This window comes from Oryzias latipes, chromosome 24 (assembly GCF_053564925.1).
Source record: "Oryzias latipes strain Hd-rR chromosome 24, Olatipes_Hd-rR_3.1".
In the NCBI taxonomy this organism is placed as follows: Eukaryota; Metazoa; Chordata; class Actinopteri; order Beloniformes; family Adrianichthyidae; genus Oryzias; species Oryzias latipes.
Genome location: NC_136260.1, coordinates 9520147 through 9544031, shown reverse-complemented (window position 1 = coordinate 9544031; position 23885 = coordinate 9520147). Strand labels below are relative to the sequence as shown.

General features: G+C 41.7%; 2 protein-coding genes across 2 annotated transcripts; one reads left to right on the top strand and one right to left on the bottom strand.

Moving 5' to 3' along the window:
• Positions 1-1296: 1296 nt before the first annotated feature.
• Positions 1297-3754, bottom strand: LOC101168911 (inactive serine protease 35). Its single transcript, XM_011491851.3, has 2 exons — positions 3564-3754; positions 1297-3054 (listed from the first exon to the last, which is right to left on the bottom strand). The coding sequence occupies exon 2, from the start codon at positions 3051-3053 to the stop codon at positions 1644-1646; it is 1410 nt and encodes a 469-aa protein (XP_011490153.1). The 5' UTR covers position 3054; positions 3564-3754; the 3' UTR covers positions 1297-1643.
• Positions 3755-16563: 12809 nt separating this feature from the next.
• On the top strand, positions 16564-20649 carry LOC101158158 (terminal nucleotidyltransferase 5A-like). The gene is made up of 2 exons (XM_004083727.5): positions 16564-17550; positions 18140-20649. Exons 1-2 carry the CDS (start codon positions 17125-17127, stop codon positions 18953-18955), a joined length of 1242 nt encoding a protein of 413 aa, XP_004083775.1. The 5' UTR covers positions 16564-17124; the 3' UTR covers positions 18956-20649.
• Positions 20650-23885: the final 3236 nt, after the last annotated feature.

The window sequence follows — 23885 nt, the reverse complement described above, 5'->3', positions numbered from 1 at the left end:
TGCAGATCACGCCCCCTGCACTCCTTGAGAATTGGTGCCGCAACGACGGCTGCACAATTTCTGCACTGACAGTGATGGGGGCAGTGGCCCTCCTCCGCGTTCCAAAGAGGCATCACAATTAAACCGACCAACATGTTAGCAGCACAAAGGAAAATAATTTCTTGCATTATGAATGTTTTAATATTATATTATGCCAGGTGGAAGCCTCAAATTTATGGATGTTAAGCTTTGTGTCATTCTTACAGGTCTTGTTTCATGGCGGTTTTATATATATATTTCCTTTGTGGCGCAGTCTCGAACTGGATCGGCTCTATGTTCAATTATACCTGGCACACATAACTCTTCCATTAGATTATGTGTTCCCTACGTGGCGCTGTGCTCGAACGGGAGCGGCCCTACAGTCAATGGTGCCGGGTCACACATAGCAGTTCTACTGGGTAAGTCTGTCAAATATAGAATGGCTCCAAAAACAAGCAGCTTCAAAACATACTTCATCAGACTTAAACGCACATTAATGATAATCTTAACATTGTCACATTCTCATCAAACTCATGCTAATCTCCATTTGGTTTTGGGGGGGTAGTTTAATACCCAAAGTTTTCTATGGAGATCTTGGTTTTATTGTATCTGAACTGAGCCTTAAAATAATTTGGAAAATAAATATTTTACTGCACGAGTTGTCTGACTGAATTATAAATATATGCAACACTTGAGCTTTTGCTCCCATCTTTTATGAAATGAACTCAAAGATTGAAATATTTTCTACAAAACTAACCCACAATAATTTTGCTCAATTATGTTCACAAATCTGTGGTGTGCAATTGGCATGCTGACAGCAGGAATGTCCACTACAGCTGTTGCTCATGAACTGAATGTTCGTTACTCTACCATAAGCCGTCTCCAAAGGCGTTTCAGAGAATTTTCCAGTATTTTCAGTCAGTCTTAGAACTGTAGGGCACATGCAACCACATCATCCCAGGACCTTCACATCCAGTATGTTCACCTCTAAGATGGTCTGAGAACAGCCACTCTGACAGCTGCTGAAACATTCAGTTTGCATAGCTAAAGAATTTCTGCACATACTGTCAGAAATCGTCTCAGGAGGTCTCATCTGCATACTCATTGTTCTCATCCGGGTCTCAATCTCACTCCAGTTCATCCTTGTGACTGACTTGTGTGGGCAAATGCTCACATATGGTGATGTATCAGCACAACTGCCCTAAACTTTAAAGATGTTTCTAACAAAGGTTCATTGTGGGAAATCATTATTTTTTTATTCCATAAGGGGTCAGACTCTTTTTCAATAGAGAGACTTTATTTTGAAGATATGAAAAGATTTTACAAGCATGCAAATGGCGTACAGAACATGAAATGTATGTGTTGCAATAAAAACATGTTCCATCATATCTAACATCAAACAACATTACTATTATTGTACTTTAAGGGATAATACATACTTTTCTCTTTTGTTGATGAGGATAGAAGATAATCCACCTAAAAAAATCATTCATGATAAAAAAAATGGAAATATAGTTTTACAAAAAATTCCCTTTTTACTAAATGCTCAACGTTGACTCGAGTTTATAAAGAATTACTTAACGTTTCCACAAATGTTTATATTTTCCTTCTTTCATCTCCTTGGTTTAAATATTTTGACAAAAACTTGAATCTCCATGAATCCAGAGGCAGATCTGGGCATATTTGAGAGGTGTAATCCTCACTGCCACATTGTAATCCCTATTCTTACCTTCCTCCACCTGCACCCACCGATGGCCTGAAAACACCCCGATCACCCTCCTCTGCCACTTAGCTTTCCTTCCATTTCCATCCTCTTCTTGTCTCAGGCGGATGTAAATCCCTGCTCCTGTGGCTCCTAGCTGAGCATCACAGTGTTGATATATCAAATCATCCGACTCCTTTGTCACTGAGCAAAAACGATAAACCACGTTCTTCTCTCCGAATCCGTCCAGGAGGCTTTTGTCGATGTCGTGGCTGGAGAAGTGGATTCGTCCCAGAGATGCAGAAGAGGGTGCCACTCCAAGCTCCATGTGCTTCTGCTTGACTGGCCGTTTCAGCTCCAGGAGAGCGTAATCATAGTCAGAGAAGACAAAAACTGGGGAGCTGTTGGTGTGAATCCACCCCTGAGGGATGTGGATTTTTTCTATGGGAGTCCAACGGAAAACAGGCTGCAGTCGTGATCTGGATCCTACACTGCGTGGCACACGGTTAAAACCATTTTGGTTCCCTTTTTCTCTGTTTGCAAAACTATTCCTTGGTCCATCAGCTGCCCTCCTTCCAGCACGTTTTCTTCCTCTGTGGCTTCTGCTTTCATCCCTCCTTCTCTTGATCTTTTCAAAGTGTTTATTCTTCCCATTCAACTCAACTCTCATGCTCTCTACATGTTTCCCATACCTCCGTCGTCCCCCTCTTCTTTTTCTTTTCCCCCTCTTTTTCTTGAGCTTTAACAGCCCAACTTTAAGCTTTCTGGCTCCTTCTAAATAGTCCATACCATCATGGATGCAATGTGCTGCTGTCAACACATGTTTTGGGGAAACCAGGACTCCAGAACAACCTGCAGAGATGCGAACAGCGGTGGAGAAAGGGTAGGTGGTGATAAACTGAGAATCCGAGATAACAAATCGTCCATCCTCCCCGTAAACTTGCCGCTTTTTGCGAGTGTGAGCAGGCAAGGGAGTCATTGGTTGTGCAAAAGTCGTTTTGATCCACTGCAGACTGACATCAGTATGTGTGCAAGTACCACTTTCATGCAGAGTCTCATATCCCAGAATCCTCTCCTGAGTGGTTTGGTCTAATGGTGGTAAGGTGCTCTGACACTCAATTCCACAAAACACCTCAGACCCCCCACTGCTTTCATTTGCCTGCCTCCCTTTAAACAAAGGTGTGCTTAAGTGTTTAGTTTGTGTCAAAAGCAGCTTTGGCAGGTTCTGTCTGCTCCACATGCTGGCTTGGCTGCTCTCGTTCATCATTAAATCTGCAGAAACTGTCATAGCAGCTGCACAGAGCAGCATAATCATCAAATGTTCAAGGTCCATCCTATGGAGACAGAAACATGAGAAGTTAAATTCTCAGGGATGCAGAGACTGACAATGACCAGCAGAGGGCGCACAAGCTCGCCTAACAACCAAAACCAGAACTAAAAAGCAGGAAAAAAATTTTTTTTTAATTCCATAATATTGTTAAAAGTTATAAGGAGAATATCTACTGACAATTAGCAGATTTCTTTGGCCAATTATTTAATAATCCATAGAATACTTAAAACACTTAAATGATGAAACAACAAATTACATATTTTTGATTTTTTAATAATGCCAATTAACGTAAACAAACAAGAAGAATGCTACTTAAATATGATAACAAAAACAATATAATTAATATAATTATTTAAAATATGTGTAATTCTTATTTCTACTTCACAATTGACAAATTCTGAAGAATCCAGAAAGAAATAGAAATGAAAATACTGTTAACTTTATGTTTTTCTAGCCCTGCCTTAAGGAAAAAAAGAATAAATGAATTAAGTTTAAAAAAAAAGAAAAACCTACCTGCACTCAGGGAGACTTTCAAGCCTTTAGTAAATGTTCATCCTCTTAAAAAAACTTGAATGTTACAGTTCCCAGGGTAAACAGACAAACAAACAAAAAAACTAGGTGGAACAAACTCTTACAAGAGGCTGCGTGGATGTTCTTCAGAGAAGCACAGCTGCATCTTCACACAGACAAAAAAAAAAAAAAAATCTGTCCACGAGTTTGAACCAGCCCAAGAAAAAGAGCTTTTGCTCACATGACGAGGAAGCATGCTGTAGCCAGTGCTCTTGTAGTCATGAATTTTACGGTATTTATTTTTTTCACAATTTTATATTTTAAGAAGTAATTTTAAAGCTTTTAAAGCCTAGCTTTTGTTTTTTTTTTGGTAGCCTTACTGAAAGTTCCACTTGCTTTTGTTTATGAGTGTCTGGGTCTGCATAACCAAAGCTTCACATGAAATTCACCAGTTACTATTTATTTATTGGTATATTTGTTTACATTTGCCCTATCCAGCAGCTGTGCAAAGGAATGAAAGCTGAAGGCCTCTTGGGTTGCACAGATGTTACAGTTCCATAAGGTGGTCATGAATCTTTGGACGTACCAGGTATATATTTGTATAAACCTCTTTGGCATTTTAAACTAAACTTTATTTATGCAGTATTACATTTGCATACATCTCTTTTCAGACAAGACTAAAGAGAGAGAGAGAAAGGGATATTAGAGACAGGTGACATGGGTACAAGGGTTTCTCTATACCAAAGTGGAGTTTTGCAACAACTCCACACATTGTTGGAACACTCGTCGTTTTGAAAAGCAGCCTGAATCCACTCTTGTACGTCCTGTAGCTATTGGAAGTGTGCAGAAAAACTAAACTGTTGGGGCGGAAATTTGGTTCTTCCTTAAAAATTGCACTTTCAGAGTCAGGGGAAAGGGAAACATTTGTTTTGACTGCTGGAGCGATGATCATAATAGATAATAAATTAATTAGAAAGCCTAGAAAACCAGTTAAATAGGCCTAAAAGTTCTGAGTTCATCTCTTTTGCAAATTAACATCTTATTGTCTTTAAATACATCTCAGCCTAACCCTAACCACATTTATTAGAGGTCTGTAACTTTATGCATCTCAAACTAGATTCTTAAGTTATTTTTTAAACTTTAGAGTTAAGTTTGACTTGTTTTTCCTTTTAAAAATTTGACTAAATCATTTCCTTTTTGACTTTTTGTACATTCCCTTTTTTTACTTGTTTTATTTAAACTATTTTGTTGCAGTCCTGCCACTTCTGTCTGCAGTTAATTGGCTTGCTAATATACATAAACAAAGATTAGTGATCGCTTCATTTTCTAAAGACTGTCAAGTTGACTGTGCGGAAATAAAAAACTCTCCAGACATGAAGTCAAAAATCCAAAGAGATCAAAATGTTCTGAATGTCAGCAAATCCTCCAAGTTTAAATGCAAATATAATGAGGCCATAGTAGCGTTCAGTAAATTTTGCAGTTACATTTGTTCTTGACCAATTTGCACACAATGCAGTATGACAAAACATAAAATTGAGAAAAACAAAGTCTCTGTCACAATCAATATAAAGGCTTTGGAAGAAATGAGCCCACAAAAAGCTTTTTTGTTCCTTTTCATTTCCGGGCTTCATTATGACCTCCTGGTTCCTTTAGAATTATAAGGAGAATAATACGTAACATAATAAAAATATACTTTTTTGGTCTTTGGAGAGTAGCAGATAACACTGTTACTGCTTCAAGAAGGTTGATCCTTTTCTGTTCAATCCTGGCTTCTCACGAATATTGGATTTCCAAAACACTTTCTGTCCTTTCATCAAATCCTGTTTTTTTTCTTCCTCCTTTGCTATTTTTTCTACAATCAGCAAAAATACAAACAACCATTTCCTTTCTGCTGACAAGAACCTGGCTGCAGCAGCTCTCTGAGGAACCAGATACAGTGTAAAGATGAGGGTGGGAAAAACAGTGGAGGAGGAGGAGAGGGTTTGTCTTGGCTTACCACTTTAAAACATTTTTTAATCGTTATTCCAACATCAATAAAGCATCCTGAGACCCTTCCTTTTGTTTAGAACTTGCGACCTGGTTAGTCACTGTTATAACTACTTTATTAACATGATTTAGTCAAGATTTAAGACATAAAGCTAAAAATAAACAACCTTTAGTATTAACTGACAAATGAAGTTAGATTCAGTGAAATATTGGGCTGGTTTATGAATAATGTATACAACCCAGCTCAAATTTGGAAAAAGGCAGGTTACACTCAGGTATTAGACTATATCAGTGCAAATAGATACATCTGCTGGCTGCAGATGGAGGAAAAACTCTTCCCAAACAGTTTTCCTTCATCTGGATGAAGGAATTGGCAGTAAAAAAGAAACAGTGATGTGAAGAAAATAAATGCTCAAAATGTTTGCTTTTGGCTCAAAAAGTTGACGTTGACCACACAAGTGAAGCATTCCCGTCTTTTTGCTGTACTGAGAAAACCCCTGATAAACAAAGCTGATGTCTGTGAGGTGGCTAACTCGTGTTATCACTCCAGCAGGAGGAAGAGGGGGATTTTGTTTTTCCCTCATTCCAAATCAGAACAGATGTGTGTCTGTGCAGGCTTGTTAATGTGGGAGGTGATACAGACTTGCTTTAGACTTTGTTTCAGTGTGTTTGGCATTCTGGTCCATAAGACCCCTTGTATTCCCTGATAGTCAGCAAATCATATAGAGTTTGTGTCTTCATTTTGTGCAGTAGGCACCTCTAAACTGCATATTATTAAGGTAAGCAAAGACTGCTTCCCCTCCATTTATGCCTAAGGGAGACATTTAAAAACCTTAATTTTGGAGTTATTCATTCATTCATTCATTCATTCATTCATTCATTCATTCATTCATTCATTTTCTTAACCGTTTTATCCCTTTCGGGGTCACGGGGCTGCCGGAGCCTATCCCGGCCACTTGTGGGCGAAGGCAGGGGGGACACCCTGAACAAGTCGCCAGTTTGTTGCAGGGTAGAATGTCCTCACTCACACACCCATTCACTCCCGCACTCACACCTAGGGACAATTTAGAGTTGCCAATTAACCTATGAAGCATGTTTTGGAGTTAAGATGAGAATTTTATAGGATCACTGCACAAATGTATAAAAAAGATCAACTGAAGGAATTTCAACATTCAGTGCAGAAGGAACTTGGGAATTCAGTGTAATCATCCTATTTTTGTTCATTGATGTGATTTTTATCAGACAGGGAAGAGTTGGCGGGCATAGAGGGGAAGTGATCCTGCCGTAACCCTTCTGCTATTCTAGGCACTTTAACATTGGGAGTTGGGTCATCTAGACCCACTAGACAGTGCTCTGAACCTTTTTTCTCCAATGATTTGTGATCTTCACCTTTATCCACCTTTGTCATGGTATAGATAACACATCAATATGTAAGGATGGGGTCATAGGATAGCACAAGGATTAAATTGGTTTGTAGGTTAAGAATAGAAAGTCGTTTTTTTAAAGTTTCTACAATAATTTGTCTTTGTGCACAATGTTGCATGCTGGTCCTTCATTCCACACTTACATTTTTGTGGATTCCCTTTTGTCTGTGCTCCGTGCACTAGACTCAGTGTGTTCTATCGCTACCTTTTTGATAATATATTGTCATTGGATTAAGCTGCAGTTAATTTTTCCATCCATTTTCTATAACACCGGAAGTCTCGGGGTCACTGATTGCTTCAGCCAATTTAGCTACTGGATTCAAAACCAAAACATTCTCACTGTGAGACAAGAGTGCTAACCACTGCGCCAGCATGCTAAAAATAGAAATAAAAAATATCAAAAATGTGGAAAATCAAAATGATTTTATCTAATTTCAACCAGTAATAGTCTAAAATGTAAAGTGAAATGTTATCTGTTCTATGCTTGTAAGAATTTTAAATTGTGGCTTTAAATTGTGTGTGAATTGTGGCTGTGACTGAATCACTTATCAAGTCAACTTGTTTGTTGGATTTTTTGCACATTTACTCTGGTTTTGAATAAAAGTTGCTCCTTGTTTTTTAGTTGCAGTACACAATAAAAGGCTGAGACCAAATAGTATGAGGACACTGTACTTTTAGAAGTAATGCTGTGAGAAAAACTTGAGGACACTGATAGCAGGTAGGACTTTCGCTGGAAAAAATTAAAAGTAACCTAATTTGAAACCACAACCTTGAACATTGCATTTTTAAAAATATGTTCAGTTGAGCCCAAAGCTCAAGTAACTTTGAAAGAATTCAGTCTCTCTGGTCTCCTGTGGTTGACTCCATGACTTAGGGGGTGGAGGGCCTGGTCGTCGCTGCTCCTTGCCCTTCTGCCGTGGTTTGGGGTGGGGGTCGGGGCTTCCGGTGCCTGGCGGGGGCGGTGGGGGGCTCCGTTGGTCGGGGGGTCGGGTCCGGTGCCTGGGTGGGGCGGGCTGGGGCGCTGCGTGGTCCTCTGGGCTTGGGTGTGGGGGTGCGTGGTGGGGGGGTGGGGTGGTGGTCTGGCTTGGCTTGGGGGGGTGGTCCCTTTGCCTGTGCTGGGGGGGGTTGGCGGGGGGCCCTGCTCGGGTGGGGGGGGCCCAGCGGCGCCGGATGGGCTGCCCATCTGCACCTGGGGCTGGGATCGGCCCTTCCCTGGCTCTGGGACGGGACGGGACAACCCTCTCGGGGCCCCCGGTCGCTCTGGGTGTCACCCGCTTCGGCTGCGGGGTCTGGGGTGGGGTGGGGTGGGGGGCTTGTCGGCCCTGTCCTGTGGGGGGGCGTTCTGGGGGGGAGGGGGGGCCCATTATTAGTACGGGTCGGGGGGGCTAGCGGGTCGGGGTCTCCGCTGAGGCAATCAGTGGTTGCCTCGGCCGGTTGGCCTCCTCGGTCCCGTCGAGGCCTGACCAGAGCTCTTCTAGGGCCGGCGTCTGGGGGTGGGGGCCTGGGCTTGCTCCGGGGGGGGGCGACGCTTTCTGGCTCCTCTCTCTCTGTGTGGGGTGGGTGGTGCCGGGCCTGGGGTGTCGGCGCCTCAGGGGGTGGGCCCCTGGGCTGGGTGGCCCTGGCCCCTTTGCTGGGGGTGGGCTGGGGGACGGCTGTTTGACCACCGGGGGACAGTCTACCAGCTGTCCCCAACTTACCCCCTTCCTTATATAACCTCATATTAGGGTGAGGGGGTGGGGGGTTTAGCCTGCGATGCGCCTTGGGGGGGGGCTACTTGGGAGTGGCCCCCCTCCTATGGTTGCCGTATGGAGTGGGCCCCCCCTCTTTCGGTTTTATTTGCACCTTAGACACGTAGGGTCCTTGGTAGGGGGGTGCTTGGACATCACTGCCAGCAAGCAGCAGATGTCCTCCTGGCACCCTTCCCGCCAATTTTAACCGCACCTTAGACATTTAGGGCCCCTTGGTGTGGAGGGTGAGGGGACATCACTGTGAGTAATCAGGAGATGTCCCCTTAGTGCCCTACTCGCCAATTTTAACTGCACCCCCCTTAGTACACACACCCCTCCCCCTTCAATATATACATTCAAACATAAACACACACACATGCACACAAACACCCTCTCAAACACCCATACACGCACACACATTTTACAAGGAAGGTGGGACCTGGGTCCATCTGTCCCCTACCCCGTCCCTGGTGGGGGGTGTGGGCCCCTTGGCGATGGCGGCCGTGTCCCTTGGGTGCCGGCTCCCTGGGCCCGGCGGTGCTCTCTCCGCACGGTGGGGGGGTTCATATTACACCTGAGCCGGGGGTGTTCGTGTCCCTGGGGGGTGGGTCCTGGTCCTTGCCCCTGGACGCTGGGCCCCGCCAAACTTCCAACATGGCCGAGCCTGGTCGGGCCATATTTATAACATCCCTTATGGGCCGCCCTTTTTTCCCCGGGGTTCCCCCCTCCTGGGCGGGGGCGGCGGGCCCCTGCCTTGCTCCTACCTGGACCAACCGTGGGCCGGGTGGGTGGCTGCCTGGAGTGCGGAGCGGGTCTCCCTTGGGGGGTCCTGGCTCGTACCTGGGGTCGGGGCGGGGGGATGCCCGGAACTCCTGGGTGGTGGTGGGGTGCTCGTCTGGGGCTGTGGGCGTCCCTCTCCGGTGGGGCCCTGCGTTGGGCTCTTCCGGCGCGGCGGGGGGCTGCTTTCCTGGCTGGGCTGGGGCGGCGCTCTCTTTCCCTCTGCGCCTCCCTGCTCTCTGGCTCTGGGGGCCTCGCGGCGGTCCTGCTGGCCCTGGCCTGGGTGGCGGTCTTGGTCGCCCGGGGGGCGGTTGTTCCCTGCCTGTTCCCGTGTGGCGCTGGGGGAATTCCGGCTGCCGCTGCTGCTGCGGCGGGGGTATGGGTGTGGGGGTGGCTGGGCGCTCCTCCTCCTTCTTTTCACATTCCACCATCCATTTTAGAAGAACATAAACACTCACCTGAGCACAGGTGTTAGCTCACCTTTGCACTAATAGTTTGCATGATTGAATGAATGAAAGATTTCACACTAGTTGGTTTAAAGGCATAAGTATGCGTTCGTGAACACTATCTGTTTTGTGTGCATGTTGACATGTGGACATTTCTGCGGCTAGCAGGTGTGTTGATAATATTTGAGTGTGTGTGAACAGGCCCCGCCCTTTTTGTACTACATTTGAACCGTACCGTAACGATAAACAACCAGTAAACCTGCCTGCTCTATGCTGCTTCATGGTCTTACCCCCCTTCCCCTCCTATTATCACCCTCCTACCCCCCCCTCTCTCTAACGTCCCTCTCTCTTGTTCCCCTCTTTCCTTTTCCGTCCGGTCCAACACCAAAGATTTTCAAACATGATTGAAATTAATAAAGTTTGGCCTCAATTACAAAAGGGGTTTATTCAGACATACCTTTGGTTTGTCTGAAGATGAATAACCCCTCTTGTTAGAATAAAATATGTCCAACACAAGAGGCCCTCAGCTCTCATCTGTTTGCCTAGCTGTTGGACAGGACAAGTTAAAAAAAAAAAAAAAAAAAAAAAAAAAAAAAAAAAATATGTTCAGTTAGCTTCCTTTAAAGTATTACAATAAAACCCAAGAGTATTGATGTTAGAGGGTTTTATTACATTTTAACACATAAAACATGCATTTTTTTTTACCAATTTCATTTCAGAAGTATGGGAGTAACCATAACTATAAAGGAAAATTAATTAAAAAAAAAAAAGACAGCTTCAATTTTCTCAAAGTTGCCATGTAATTCACATGGATGAGAATTCAAATACAAACGCTGAGAGAGTTTAAATGTGGTGAAAACGTGGATGTGGAAAAACGTGCTGGAAGTTGCACCTGAACCTCTGAGGTGTCATTGTCTATCCACCTTTTGCTCCTAACACTTTGTTCAAAAACAAACATCTTCTCTCTCTTATTGATAATCGTTTTCCCCCACCTTTTTCTCACTTTCCATCCAGACCAGCTTTTACCTCCCACTTTGAACATCCCTCCCCCTCTATTTAGCAAAGAAAGAACTTTTTTATTCCAGATGAATTTAACAAAAATGTTATGTTACAGATCTATAGACCTTTTCATCCAAAAATTCACCTTTAGCTACAGAAGGATAGTGGATTTCCTTCAAGATTTCACCAATTAACCCATGATTTCTCAGAAATCCAATAAAGAAATTTCTTTTTTATACATGTTGAACCTTTCTCTGAAAAGTTTGTTTTACATGCTTTCACATTTTATGGGAGAATTTGGTACGGATCAGGCTGCTTATCTAACTGTCACAAAAGACACATGGAAATAAAAAAAAATAAAAAAGGGGGGTAATCCGTATCTTATAAACATGTTTTCATTAACACACAAATAGGCAGTGGTGACAGATGTGCAGAAAGCATTTGTTTCTACTTTGACCTCATCTGTGCTCATAAATTATTTTGCAGAATGAAGCAGAGCTGAAGAATTTGCCTCTGCAGCACTAAGTCATCTGTTTAACAGAGTGAAGATACACATTGGAAGCTCTTACAGCACAACAATGCTGACATGGGGGACGGAAACGAAGTTCAGGAAACTGCAGAGAAAGAGGATCACTCAGTGAGATGCAGGAGCTGAAAGCAAGAGCAGTTTTCCCACAGCAGACACTGACATGATCTGTAATTTCAGCAGAACTTAAAGCATATTAACTCAAAACATGTGCCAACTACTGAGACTGTGAGAAAACAGATTGATCTCAGACTTTGGCTTTACTTGCATGTCTTTGAGCTTTTTTATTCACTTCTAAAAACAGAATCGTGATACACCAGAAGAAGATAAAATGACCAAACTCTGCTCTAGAATTTCATTGTTTACCCACCCCAGCTGTGCAAATACTTGCTGACATTTTAGTGCATTCTGATGTCTTTGGAAATCCACCAATTTGAAGAGAGCGCCACCTGCAGATTCAAACAGCCTTTTTCTGATATTATTTTTTTTTCCCTGGCATGTTCCCTGAGAGTCAGCAGGTGGCGCTTTAGCTCGTTCATGCTGTGAGAGGAAGAGTTCCTCTGGCACTTGTCTGGGGTTTTCCAGCTTCCCCATGAAAGTAGAAAAAAGGAGATTTGAGGACAGAGCAAACTAATAAAAGTTGAGTGACGTGACCTTTAAAGTGTTTGAAGAAAATAACCAAGGACTAAGAATTAACATGACACGTACATACAAGCTAAAACAGCTCATATAATATAAAACGTGTAATTAATCATAAGAAGTAAATTTATATAATATAAAAAAGACAAGAAACAGACTCAGTGTTTCATAAAAAGATATTAAAAAATTAATATTAATTTTATTCCTTCTATTATTATCACTTTTATTACGGTATTACAAAAAGTGTTTAGTAACCTGCATGAAAGCACAAAGGAAGCCCCCACCCACTACTGTCAAAAATAGATGAATTAGATAGGATTAGAAAATCCCGGTGCACAACTCATGTATGAAATATGCAAACCCCAAAACCTCTAAAGATGGAAAATCTTTTGGATGTGGAAAATCATAATAATCTTTTTTTTAAACTGCCCATAATTTAAAAAAAAAGCAGTAAGAGCATAAAGGAGCAACTGCCCCAAAAAATGTTGGTTTATTTTTTTGTATGTGTACAAGCTTAGGCCTAAAAATCTCTTCTCACTCAGTTATATACAGCAAAGAGTTTAAGAAAAGCACAATTAGTGTCCAAAATTCCTTAGATTTCAAGTCTACTCTCTAGCGTCTTGTCAAAAGTATTGATTGTAAATACAAGATCAAGTTCTGCTCTGCTTTAAAACATGTTGTGAAGAAACGTTTCAGTTCTGCCAAGGCAAATCCCTTCATATGTTTCATTTTACAAAAATGATGCATGGTTTTTCCGTATGTCAAACTGCACAGTCACTTGTGTTTGTCAGACAAAAACTGTCATTAGGGTGATACTGACAAGGCCCACCAAAATACCACACAGGAAACTGACTCACAGATAGAGCGATTGACTTCCTGTTTATTTTTGCTATTGCAGTTTGTTTCTCAGCATCTCAAAAAAGAGTAGTAACAGAACAGTAGTGGAAATGTTTTTCATACATGTATGATGGTGGGCATAGACGTTTTTAAAATTCACTTTTACAACTGATTGTACATCATTTTACAAAAGAAATGAGTTTTGTCTACAAGTGATGCACAAAGTAGCACGCGTAACCAATAGCAAGCATTTAGCTGGTCCTGAAATGTTCTTAGAGCAATTTTTAAGAATGGTATTCCAACTTTATGGTTGACATGTGAATAGCGTACTTCCAGGCACAGGACTTTCCAGGATGGATGCGGCGTGGCTTACGCTGCTCAGCATATTGAGGAATCTCATTAGCGGCACAGTAAGTTGGGGGCTTACAGTGCTGAGCGTGGTCTTCAAGGTTAACGAAGGCAAACGGAAGGTCACCTACTGAGGTTAAAACTGATTGGAATTACTGCTGAGGTCAGTCTTTGCTCCTAACTTTACCCTCCACATTATCTAATGCACACTGGTCAAATACAACTCACAGCCTGGATGCACCAGTGGAATTTGAGAGGCCAAAAAATCCCCAAAACCAATTGTTAGGCTGTTTTCTATTTTCCTTGCCATGGTACTGCCAATATCTATTTGTCAGTTGCTTTATGTCAAGAAAGTATATGCAGTTAGCTTATTTATTGTTGTAAAATGCTAATTTTCATTTTTGTTAACCTAAACTCAAATCAAATACATGTATCCAAGTTCTTAGCTGATTTTATGTCAACGTTAAAAGGCTTATGATAGTTAATGGAAGCTTTATGTCTTTAGATGTAAAATTTGGGTTTAAGGTTAAAGAAACTTGTGCCTGATGATGGATGGCAGGAGATGGTGATCAAATTGATTTGTTTTTATTGGGCAAAAGCAGAAATCAGCTTTCACTCAGGTTTTGAAGGGGAACAGCAACAACGTGTCCAGTTGAGCCGGCCTGAAAAACCATCTGTGCCATTTCCGAGCCAAAACAAACACTTCCTGTCTTGCAAAGCAAACGGTTGTTGCTAAAGTGTTTGTAACAAGCCAGCGGGAACCTGTCGGGTAGAAAAACGTCTGTGAAACTTAAGCTCTGTTTATCAAATCTGGCTCTGGACTTGGTATCAAAATTAACAACACACTCTTCAAAATGATGAAGCATACCTTTACAGCTTTTGTTGTGGTTCTAAATTTCTACATTTCTTGATTTTATTTTTATTCAAAGGATCACGTCACCAAACATTCTGTTGAGTGTTGCTTTCTGTCCACCTAAATGCCATGTTCCCTTTCTTTTTGCAACATTTGTTTAACATTTGTGATCATTTCTTTCACGGTAAACTTGGATTTTCTTTCAATGAGCAGCAGATCCATGTCCTGGTTCTGCATAGCAGTTGGAGTTCTAAATCAAGAAACCTTCTAGATGACTGAAGCTTTGTTTCCAGCTTTAGAATGGGCCACCTTTTAAATGGGCCAGAAGGTGCATCATCTAAATGTCATAATTCATTTTTTAAGATTGGTTGTAGTAGATGCATGGCTGTAGTACTTCCAGTAAAGAAAAACACAAATTTCTCCATTGAGCTACCTAAGTAAAAACATGGAGCTGCTTTTACATCTATCTACAAACCACTATAAACATGAATGATGTACTTAAACCTCTAAGTAAAGCTGTTCTTTACCTTTTCTTGTGATCTGAAATTAGATCAGCCCCACAATTTGAAACCAATTAAATTTGTCTTTCCAGATACAAAAAGTTCGAGAACCGTGTACATAAAAACATGCTGAGCTGACAATGGAAACTGTTTTTCCTATAAAACACTGGATATTAAGTTGCACCTGGCAGTAAAAAGAACCACTTAAATCTGCAGCACTAAGATACCACGTACACTTACGAGTCATGCACCATCATGCTTTAGAAATTAGTTCTGCAAGAAAAGTGCAGCTTCATTGAAGAACAGACAGATCCGTTCTGGGTTAATGCAACTTCATATTGACTAGAATCCAGATTAAAGTAGAGTCCTGAGGAAGTCAGACAAAAAAGGAGGGATGGAAGATATTTCACCTGAGGGGTTTTACAATAATCTCTTAATGAACTTTCATGGCTAGTGATAGTGAAACGGGGTTGGAAAGAGGATGAGCATAAATAGGCAGACAAGTGAAATGAGAAGGAAGGAGGGCTAAAAGCAAAAATGTAAGCACAACTGAACATGGCCACTTTGTAAATCTTGTTTATTTAGAAAGGAAAATACCACATTTGGGCACTAAAACTGCATGTCCACAGGGAAAAAAGCAGGTGGCCAAAAATGGTTAGTTAGAGAGATGTTCAACACAGTAAAAGCAATAATTATATAGAGACATATTCATTTTTAATATAGTTTATCTGGCAACTGCACTGGGGTTTGACAGAAATCTTAATCCCGATGTCCTGAGACATCTAGAACCAAGCTGGTGTCATCCACTTGGCATGTCAAAGGTCAGATAACGAGCTGCTTTGTTGTAAGTCTCCTAGGCAGGAACACTGACACTGAGCCAGTGGATGAATGAGCAGAGAGGCTGACCCGCTGTCCTGTGTAGAGCTTCGCTGTCATCTAACGTGAGTTCGGCTCACTGGAAATTCAGAAAGAAGCAGAACCAAGAGGTGAACCCAGGACTGAACAAATAAATGCTTCTGATATTTAACCAATCCACAGCAAACACAACCTGAATGTTTAAGCTGTATTGAGAAATGACAAGGATTATTAAATGACTTGTGTTATTATAGCTTCTATACTCAATTAATAAGGGTTTTGACAGTTGCATTGAGAAAGTCCTTCAAAAGGAACATAAAAAAAACGTTTTTAGAGAGTCTTTTCCCTGCTCGACATAAAAACTTCAAAAGAATATCAGCTTTAGACAATCACACTTCTAACACTGTGAGGATGCATGTGAGTCTCCATGTAGCAACGCATGTGTGTCAGCGCTCATTGAGGGTAATCTGTGATAAGCTGGTTAATGGGCTCCTCTGCAGTGACGCAGATATGGGCGCCAAGCTTTGAGCTGATAGATTCTCCATGACAACCATGGCCCTTACTCCACATATTGGATGCCAACTTACATCTCGTGTCCAAGAAATGTTAGTTGAAAATATGGAACTTTAATAAATGTACTTTTAAATTGAATTTCAATGTATCTACTAATAATTTATGCAATATATATGACATATTTACTGAATAGAGGAAGATTAGGGCTGTTCTTATGCATTTGATCGTTGTGATGATCAATACAGACTTAAAGAACATCTATTACATCTTTTTTCGTCATTCTAAGCAACTTCTTTTAGAAAAAAGTTATTCCACAGCTGATTAAGCTAAGTAGATGAGAACTGAAGCCAAATAAAATATTAACAAATGATAAAAACGTGCCAAAAGCAGCCTTTTCTTGTAGGTTTTGATAAAGTTCACTGCAGGAGAAAAGAAAAAAACTGTGGGGGGAGAAATGCCTATACTCAGACATTATTTTGATCTTTATTCTTTATTTATTCATCAATTTTCCGACCCGCCTTAATATTCAGGCTTCCAGCCACTCAGAGAAGCTTTAGAAAGCTATTAGCAATTGTGAGCTGTCAGTCAAACTGACCCGCCCCAACCCTTCTCAGACGGGAAGCGCGTTGTTCACAGCCTCCCTGGCAGCTGTGGAGTGGGTCGTCTGCGGTATGACGCAGAACCAGCAATCAAGAATTCGGCCAAAATGTGAAGGCTAAGCGACTATACACCGCTTCCAAAAAGTAGGTGTGCAAAAAAAAGTTCAAGTGGAGCCTTAAAACTATGCTTCGCGTTGTGAATTGCGCGGCGCGGCGCGCACAAGCCTGTGCGTAAAAGTGAGCCAAAGGTTTTTTTTTTAAAGCGGACTGAGGAGCAACAAAGTCCTGGATGCGGTGAGAGACTGGAAAACTGCTGTTTTGGGACAAACGTTTGAGCTGTTTTTTCTGCTGTGCAGACTTTATATAAGAAGTCGAACGCCGCCCTGCTAGATCCTGTCGTCATGCTTGGAGACGTTGGCGTCCTGCATCTCAGCGGCGTGCACCAAAGTGTTACTTTTCGGGGCGCTGCAGCTCTCTGATGCCCCGAAATAATTTCGCTTAATTCTCGTTTACACCCCACTGTCTACCTCTTATCATGGACGAGAGTGTTGAATGCGCTTCGACCGACAGCGGGCCGGACGGGGACAGCATCAGCCTCAGCGTTCTCAACTGGGAGCAAGTGCAGAGATTGGACACCATCCTGACCAGCTCCATTCCCATCCACGGGCGATGGAGCTTCCCGACCCTGGAAGTGAAACCGCGGGATATCGTCAAGGTGGTCCGGAGCCGCATGGAGGAGAAGCGGATCCACGTCCGGGAGGTGCGACTCAACGGATCTGCGGCCAGCTACGTCCTGCACGAGGACAGCGGTCTGGGATGGAAAGATCTGGACCTAATATTCTGCGCTGAGCTCAAAGGAGAGATGGAGTTTCAGATAGTCAAGGAGTTAGTTCTTGACTCACTTCTGGACTTCTTCCCTGAGGGGGTGAATAAAGAAAAGATCACACCAGTGACCTTAAAGGTAATGCAGAAATATGTTACACACAGTCTGAAACTAAACTTCTATGCCTTAAACTTTCAGATGTCATCGGTAAGCCTCCAAATGAATCCAAAAAGGGGAAGTAAAAGATGAAGATAAGATATGAAAAATGTTGAGAAATTAGGTTGATTTTCAGTTCAGAGAGGATTCTGTCTAATCCAATCGAGCTAGATTCTCATTAATCATTTGGCTCTGAGTTACCTGGATACCAAGGCCGATCCAGGCTACAAATGACCCACCAATGACAGATGTGATCAAGAAAACCTAAGAACTAACAGACCTCATGATGATTTTATCTAGAGTGAATGGAAGAATACAGAGCTTCCCTAAACAAAGGTAGGCTGACATTGCAAAAGGGTTCAACCTTGTTTCAGCTTATCTGATGAGTAGAACATATTTGTCATGTTGTTTTTTTTTTTTTTTCAATGCAGACCTTATAGTGCAGCTGTTACAGGAGAGGCGGAGGAGGAGGAGTCTTGTGTGGGACTGATTTTAGGAGGAATGATGGTTTAAAGGCTTCATTGAAGCTTTCTGGATGCACTTATAAATGCTCCCAATCTTTTCTCTACAGGAGGCCTACGTGCAGAAAATGGTGAAGGTGTGCAATGACTCTGACCGCTGGAGTCTCATCTCGCTCTCCAACAATCGTGGCAAGAACGTAGAGCTAAAGTTCGTGGACTCACTTCGGCGGCAGTTTGAGTTCAGCGTCGATTCTTTCCAGATCCGTCTCGACTCCCTTCTACTCTTCTACGAATGCTCTGAGCACTCCATGGCAGCCACGTTCCACCCAACCATTCTCGGAGAAAGCGTCTACGGTGACTTTCCGACCGCCTTAGATCACCTGCGCAAGCGCCTCATCTGTACTCGCAGCCCAGAGGAGATTCGCGGTGGCGGTCTGCTGAAATACTGCCACCTGCTGGTTCGAGGTTTTCGCGCAGCGTCGGACACTGAAATGAAACTTTTGCAGCGCTACATGTGCTCGCGCTTCTTCATAGATTTCCCTGACGTCAACGAGCAGAGGAGAAAGCTGGAGTCATATCTTCACAACCATTTTGTGGACTTGGAGGACAGAAAATACGACTATCTGGCAACGCTGTACGAGGTGGTGCAAGAGAGTACTGTGTGCCTGATGGGACACGAGAGGCGGCAGACGCTTAGCCTCATCTCCTCTTTGGCACTTCGTGTCCTGGCGGAGCAGAATGCCATCCCCAATGCCGCTAATGTCACCTGCTTCTACCAGCCAGCCCCTTTTGTCTCAGATGGCAACTTTAGCAACTATTACATAGCCCAGGTACAGCCTGTCTACTCATGCCCACCTTCACATTTTCAGCACTACCTTTCTACATTGCAGCATCCCATGTATGCCACCTGGTTGCCCTGTAGCTAAATTATCTGTCTGCCCATGCACCTTTGTGGAACTGGTGGAACTCGTGGCCACATGAAGGAATGTTTCCTGAGGAAAAATAGCCAAGACAAAGAATCTGGATCAGGGAGTGTGAGACTGAGGGAAGATCCTTCCTGGATTTTGGTACCACAGCAGGAAGAGCTGAGCACATTGTGCCAGAGAGATACTGACGAGGCGTTTTGGTAGCTCAAACTGCATCCGAGCTGCAGCGCTTTACCATCTCAGATGAGTGTTCTGAATTTTGTATCACAAGAATTTCCATTTGACCAAACAAATCAGAGCAAAATCCAGGATTATTTAAAAAATGCTGACACTCCTGCTAAAGAGTAGCAGAGGATCCTGATAGTATTAATGCTTAAATATGTGTATGTGTGGGTCAGAGACTGAACATAGTCTTTTCACAGAATGCAAAGAAAGGGGAACTGAATACTGTTTACAAGTCCAAACAATTGCTTTTGATACTGAAGTTTTTCTGAACTGAAAGCAGACCAAGAAACAACAAAACAATGCATGATTTATTTCTATACAGGAATAACTTTGAAGTGCCTAGACTAAGCCTAAAGGGAAGAGCTATTTGTGATTCTTTATCCTAGACAAGAGTTAATGTCTCATTGAAAATTTCCAAGATAATAATGAATGTATGAAGCACATAGGAGTCCCTCAGTGCTGAGGAAGGTCTCTTACACCGAGCCAGGAACTGAACCAAGTGGTCTGCTGAATGTTGTTTAGCTGAAGGCTCTGTTTTTATCAGCAACTCTGCTGCACAAGCACATGTTGACCACCAAAGAGGAAGCAATGACTCCATGTCATTACAAGTAGAAGTGGGTTGAGATGGGGGTGGGGAGGGAGAGTTGAAGTCAAAATGCCTGTCAGGGTAAAAATGATTTCAAAATGGATCCAAATAAAGGACAATCAAGAGTTTTTAGAAAAAAAAGCAAAAACATTTTTTTCTTAAATGGACGTCGGTTGCTGACCAGAATCACACAATCTCTGAAGTATCCTTGATTTTATTTTATTTTTTTATAAATCAGATATTTGTCTGTATGCTGTAAAGTAGTAATACGCATACAAAAATTAATTAAATGTATTTGCTGTTTTACCCATAAAAGCTTTAAACATCTGCGTATCTGATTGAGCAGTGCACTAAAGAAGTAAATGGTGTGTGTGTGTGGGGGGGGGGGGATCACAGTTATTGCATCAAACCACAAAGCTTTTGAGGTAATTTCTCAGTGAGAAAATCATTTAGAGTGTGAAATGTTGAACATATTGTGAATACACAAACGGCAATAAGACAGGTTTCTGTTGTAAACTCCCTGATTCTACTCTTTCAAATATCCTATTTTTCTATATTTCAGTCTTTATTTTTGTACAGGTTGTGTCGAGCTCGGCTAGCTGGCAGATTTATAAAGCTGTATGTGGATTTCTTTTTGTGGCATTTGCAAAATAGTTTTTTTTTATTATTAATATTATTAATAATGATGACTGGCAGTGCAAGTGGATGCATCAACTATGTTGAGTGTTTATTGTGTTCACTATCTGTGCTCTGAGCTGTTTCTTGTGGATTTCTGTTGCTCTGATAAGACTGAATGATTGTTCCCTGGTGAGATAAAAAAAAGGTTAGAAAATTGTTTCAAGTGAACTGACTTGATAATAAAAAGCAAAAGATTATCAGTAAAGAGTTTTTGTCATCTTTGGCTGCAAATGATTAGACTAACAGTCACACTGAAAACCAAAATGCCTTTTTTTGTCAGAATTTGTAAGTCCTGACAGAAAGGGAGTCTATACTCGGTCAATGCTCTTGGATGACCGTACAATCCCAGTGGGCAGCCCTTTCTCTGCCAGCAAGTGACAGCTGAACGTGAAGGATTTCCCCTCCATAAGACGTCACAGAAGAGCGTCTGCAGGCGTCACAGTGTCGTTTGCCAACCCTATTAGCTTTGAATGAATCTCAAACAGCAGGTAGATGTCACGGATCCGCGCAGGCCGAACGTCCAGCAGAGCCTTGGTCTCCTGGAAGTATTGGTATTTTGCTGAGTGGATTGGCTCCAGGTCTGCGTGGCTCTAATGCCCTGAAGCCTTGGCCTCCAGATGGCACTTTCCCTGCTGACATTGAGAAAAAGTTTAACCACTAAATCTGTTTCTCTCAATCTTGTCCCTTCATGGAGTCTGTGCCTCCATCATGTTCTTGACTTTGTCCCACCTTATCCCTTGTGCTATTTTAGATGACCCCACCCTTACATTGACGTGTTCTCCCTACCATGACAAAGGTGGATAAAGGTGGAAAGATGTCATGTAATCCATAGACACCAGTGAAGATCACAAATCATTGAAGAAAAAAGGTTCAGAGCACTGTCTAGTGGGTCTAGATGACCCGACCCTCAATGTTAAAGTGCCTAGGATAGCACAAGGGTTACACCACATATTTTAACCAATAATTTACCAATTTTGTTGAGATTGCATCTTTAGTACTAATCAAGATCGTTTGTCTTTGCATGTTCTCGTTACCTCTGCCACTGTGGGTTTCTAGATGAAACGGGAGACAAAGTAGCCTCAGAGGGGAGAACTGTTATCCCTTGTTAAGAGGGAGAGTGTGACGCTAAATATAGGTCCTTCTCTCAGCCAGTGTAAAGACATTAGCCCATCTGCCAAAAGCTGATTAGCTTTTTTCTACTAGCATACACTCAAAGCTCTGGTGTAGTTGCCGTGCAGAGATTTACCAGCTATTGTCCTGTAACACATACCTGTCCAACCTCCCACCATTTTTTATGCCACTCTTGCAGGGATGAAAAAAAGAGGAAGCAATCTGACCACTTCCTTATCAAAGACTTAGAAGGAAATAGGAACAAGGGATTTAGGCCATCAGAGTGGTTGCATAACCAGGAAAAGCACTAACCTATTAACATAGACCCTGTGAAACATGTGAAGTGTGTTACTGAACGTCTTAACAGACTTTACAAACTAATAAAGTGTGTCAGGAAGTTTCAAGAAACCTGCTGATATTTAAAATGTGAGTATTTCACATAGTGTAGACTTTAAAGACAACTAATATCCTTCTCAAGAACAATAACTCTTCATAATTTATCTAAAAGAAGATGCTCATAGCCCGAAGAAAAACTCAGGAGTAAGGCCTGGTGGAAGGATTATCATGTTTGGAAGAACTGTACAGGAGTGATTGGTGCACTTCACCAAATTAAAATACTCAGGAAAAATGTGGTTGTGTAAATATCTACGATTCAACTTCTTCAATTGGAGAGACCATCTTCAAGCAACAGTGACCAAAGGCCACCCTACAACTTTGTTTTATGTTAGTTTTTTGAAAGTAAAGTTAAGGCAGTGGAGTGGCCACCACAAAGCTCTTACTTTTGAGTTAGATCACAATCTATAAACAACCAATAAGCATTACACTGTTTTTTTTTAATAGTTCAGAATTTCCCACAAACATTTAGTCCATAAATGCAACACAGCTAGTGCAACTAAGACTTGCTTTTTGCCAACACAGTTTCATATAAAATATTTTTGTTTAAATGTTTTATTTTTTAACAAACTACGTTGTGATGATTTTTACGTGCCATAAAGTGCATGCCTTTAGTAAAGCCTCTGGGTGACGCATGTGTACAGAAACAACAGTGTAGCATGGATCTACATCAGAAATAAGGATTTATTAGCCTGTGCAAGCATGAAAGTTTATAAACATTCAAAGACTTTAATTTTTTATTTTGCTAAAGTACTATTACTCTCAAAGATGTAAAACAGTAAGAGTCTACTTGGAACATAGCAGCACCTGTTTTGTGGTAAAAAGTGAAAAGTGCAATTTTAATCATTGCAACCCTGCACAGATGGATGGATGGATGGACTAATGCATATATTTATTTTGAGACATGTGATCAGTAATGCAATGATTTTTCATGAACTGATACGAAACAGGAATACAAAAATAAACATTTTTATGCAGAATCTAGACGTTGGCATTCTTTTTTATGTGAGCTTTTGCCAACTTGGATACGAGAACATTAAGGTATCCCATGAATGTGATTTCTTTATCAGGACATATTTAGTAACAGATGTCTTTTAAAAATATTTTATGAATATATGTCGTAGAAGTAATTCCTCATTATTACATTTTCCCCCACCCCCCCTCATGGGGCTATTATTTTGGCAACTCAACATCAAATGTTCCTTTCATTTATCCAGATGCCACTTATCATCCTAAAAACTTAATTCAAAACTTAATTCCAAAGTTTCACCAGTTTTAAACCACTGTTTCATTGATTGCTTTATTATTCAGGTTCAAGAAAATATATAAAAGACAAGAGACACCAGTTAATGTTTGGAGAGGTTTGTGCAAATACTAAAAACAGGTTTTAAAAGTAAGTCCTTGTTTTCCTGGAAAAAAAGAAGCATCACATATATGGCATTCGGACTTAACCCTTGTGCTATCCTATGACCCCACCCTTACATTGACGTGCTATTCCTACCATGACAAAGGTGGATAAAGGTGAAGAGGATTTCATGTAATCCATGGACACCAGTGAAGATCACAAATCATTGAAGAAAAAAGGTTCAGTGCACTGTCTTGTAGGGTCTAGATGACCCGACCCTCAATGTTAAAGTGCCTAGGATAGCACAAGGGATAACTGAGTCCTATGTTATCGTGATGTTTCCAATCAAATATTAGAAATTTTTAATTTGAGGAGATTACCAATGATACAGCAATTGCATTTTACTATGAGGTGAGATGAAAATTCACCACAACAACATAGTGATTGTGATTTATTGTTCTCCTTTAGCTATTTGTAAACCATCTACCCATCTAAATATCCAGGAAGTTAATTTTGTGCCCCGGTTGATTCTGGAGTGACTGTTCAGTGATGAGCCTGGTTTAGAAATCAGATTTAGGGTAACAATGTGAAAT

Coding starts and splice junctions, on each gene's coding strand:
- LOC101168911 (XM_011491851.3), bottom strand. CDS start 3,053: ATGGACCTTGAACATTTGATGATTATGCTGCTCTGTGCAGCTGCTATG.
- LOC101158158 (XM_004083727.5), top strand. CDS start 17,125: ATGGACGAGAGTGTTGAATGCGCTTCGACCGACAGCGGGCCGGACGGG. Junction 17,551..18,139: donor TCACACCAGTGACCTTAAAG/GTAATGCAGAAA, acceptor TTTTCTCTACAG/GAGGCCTACGTGCAGAAAAT.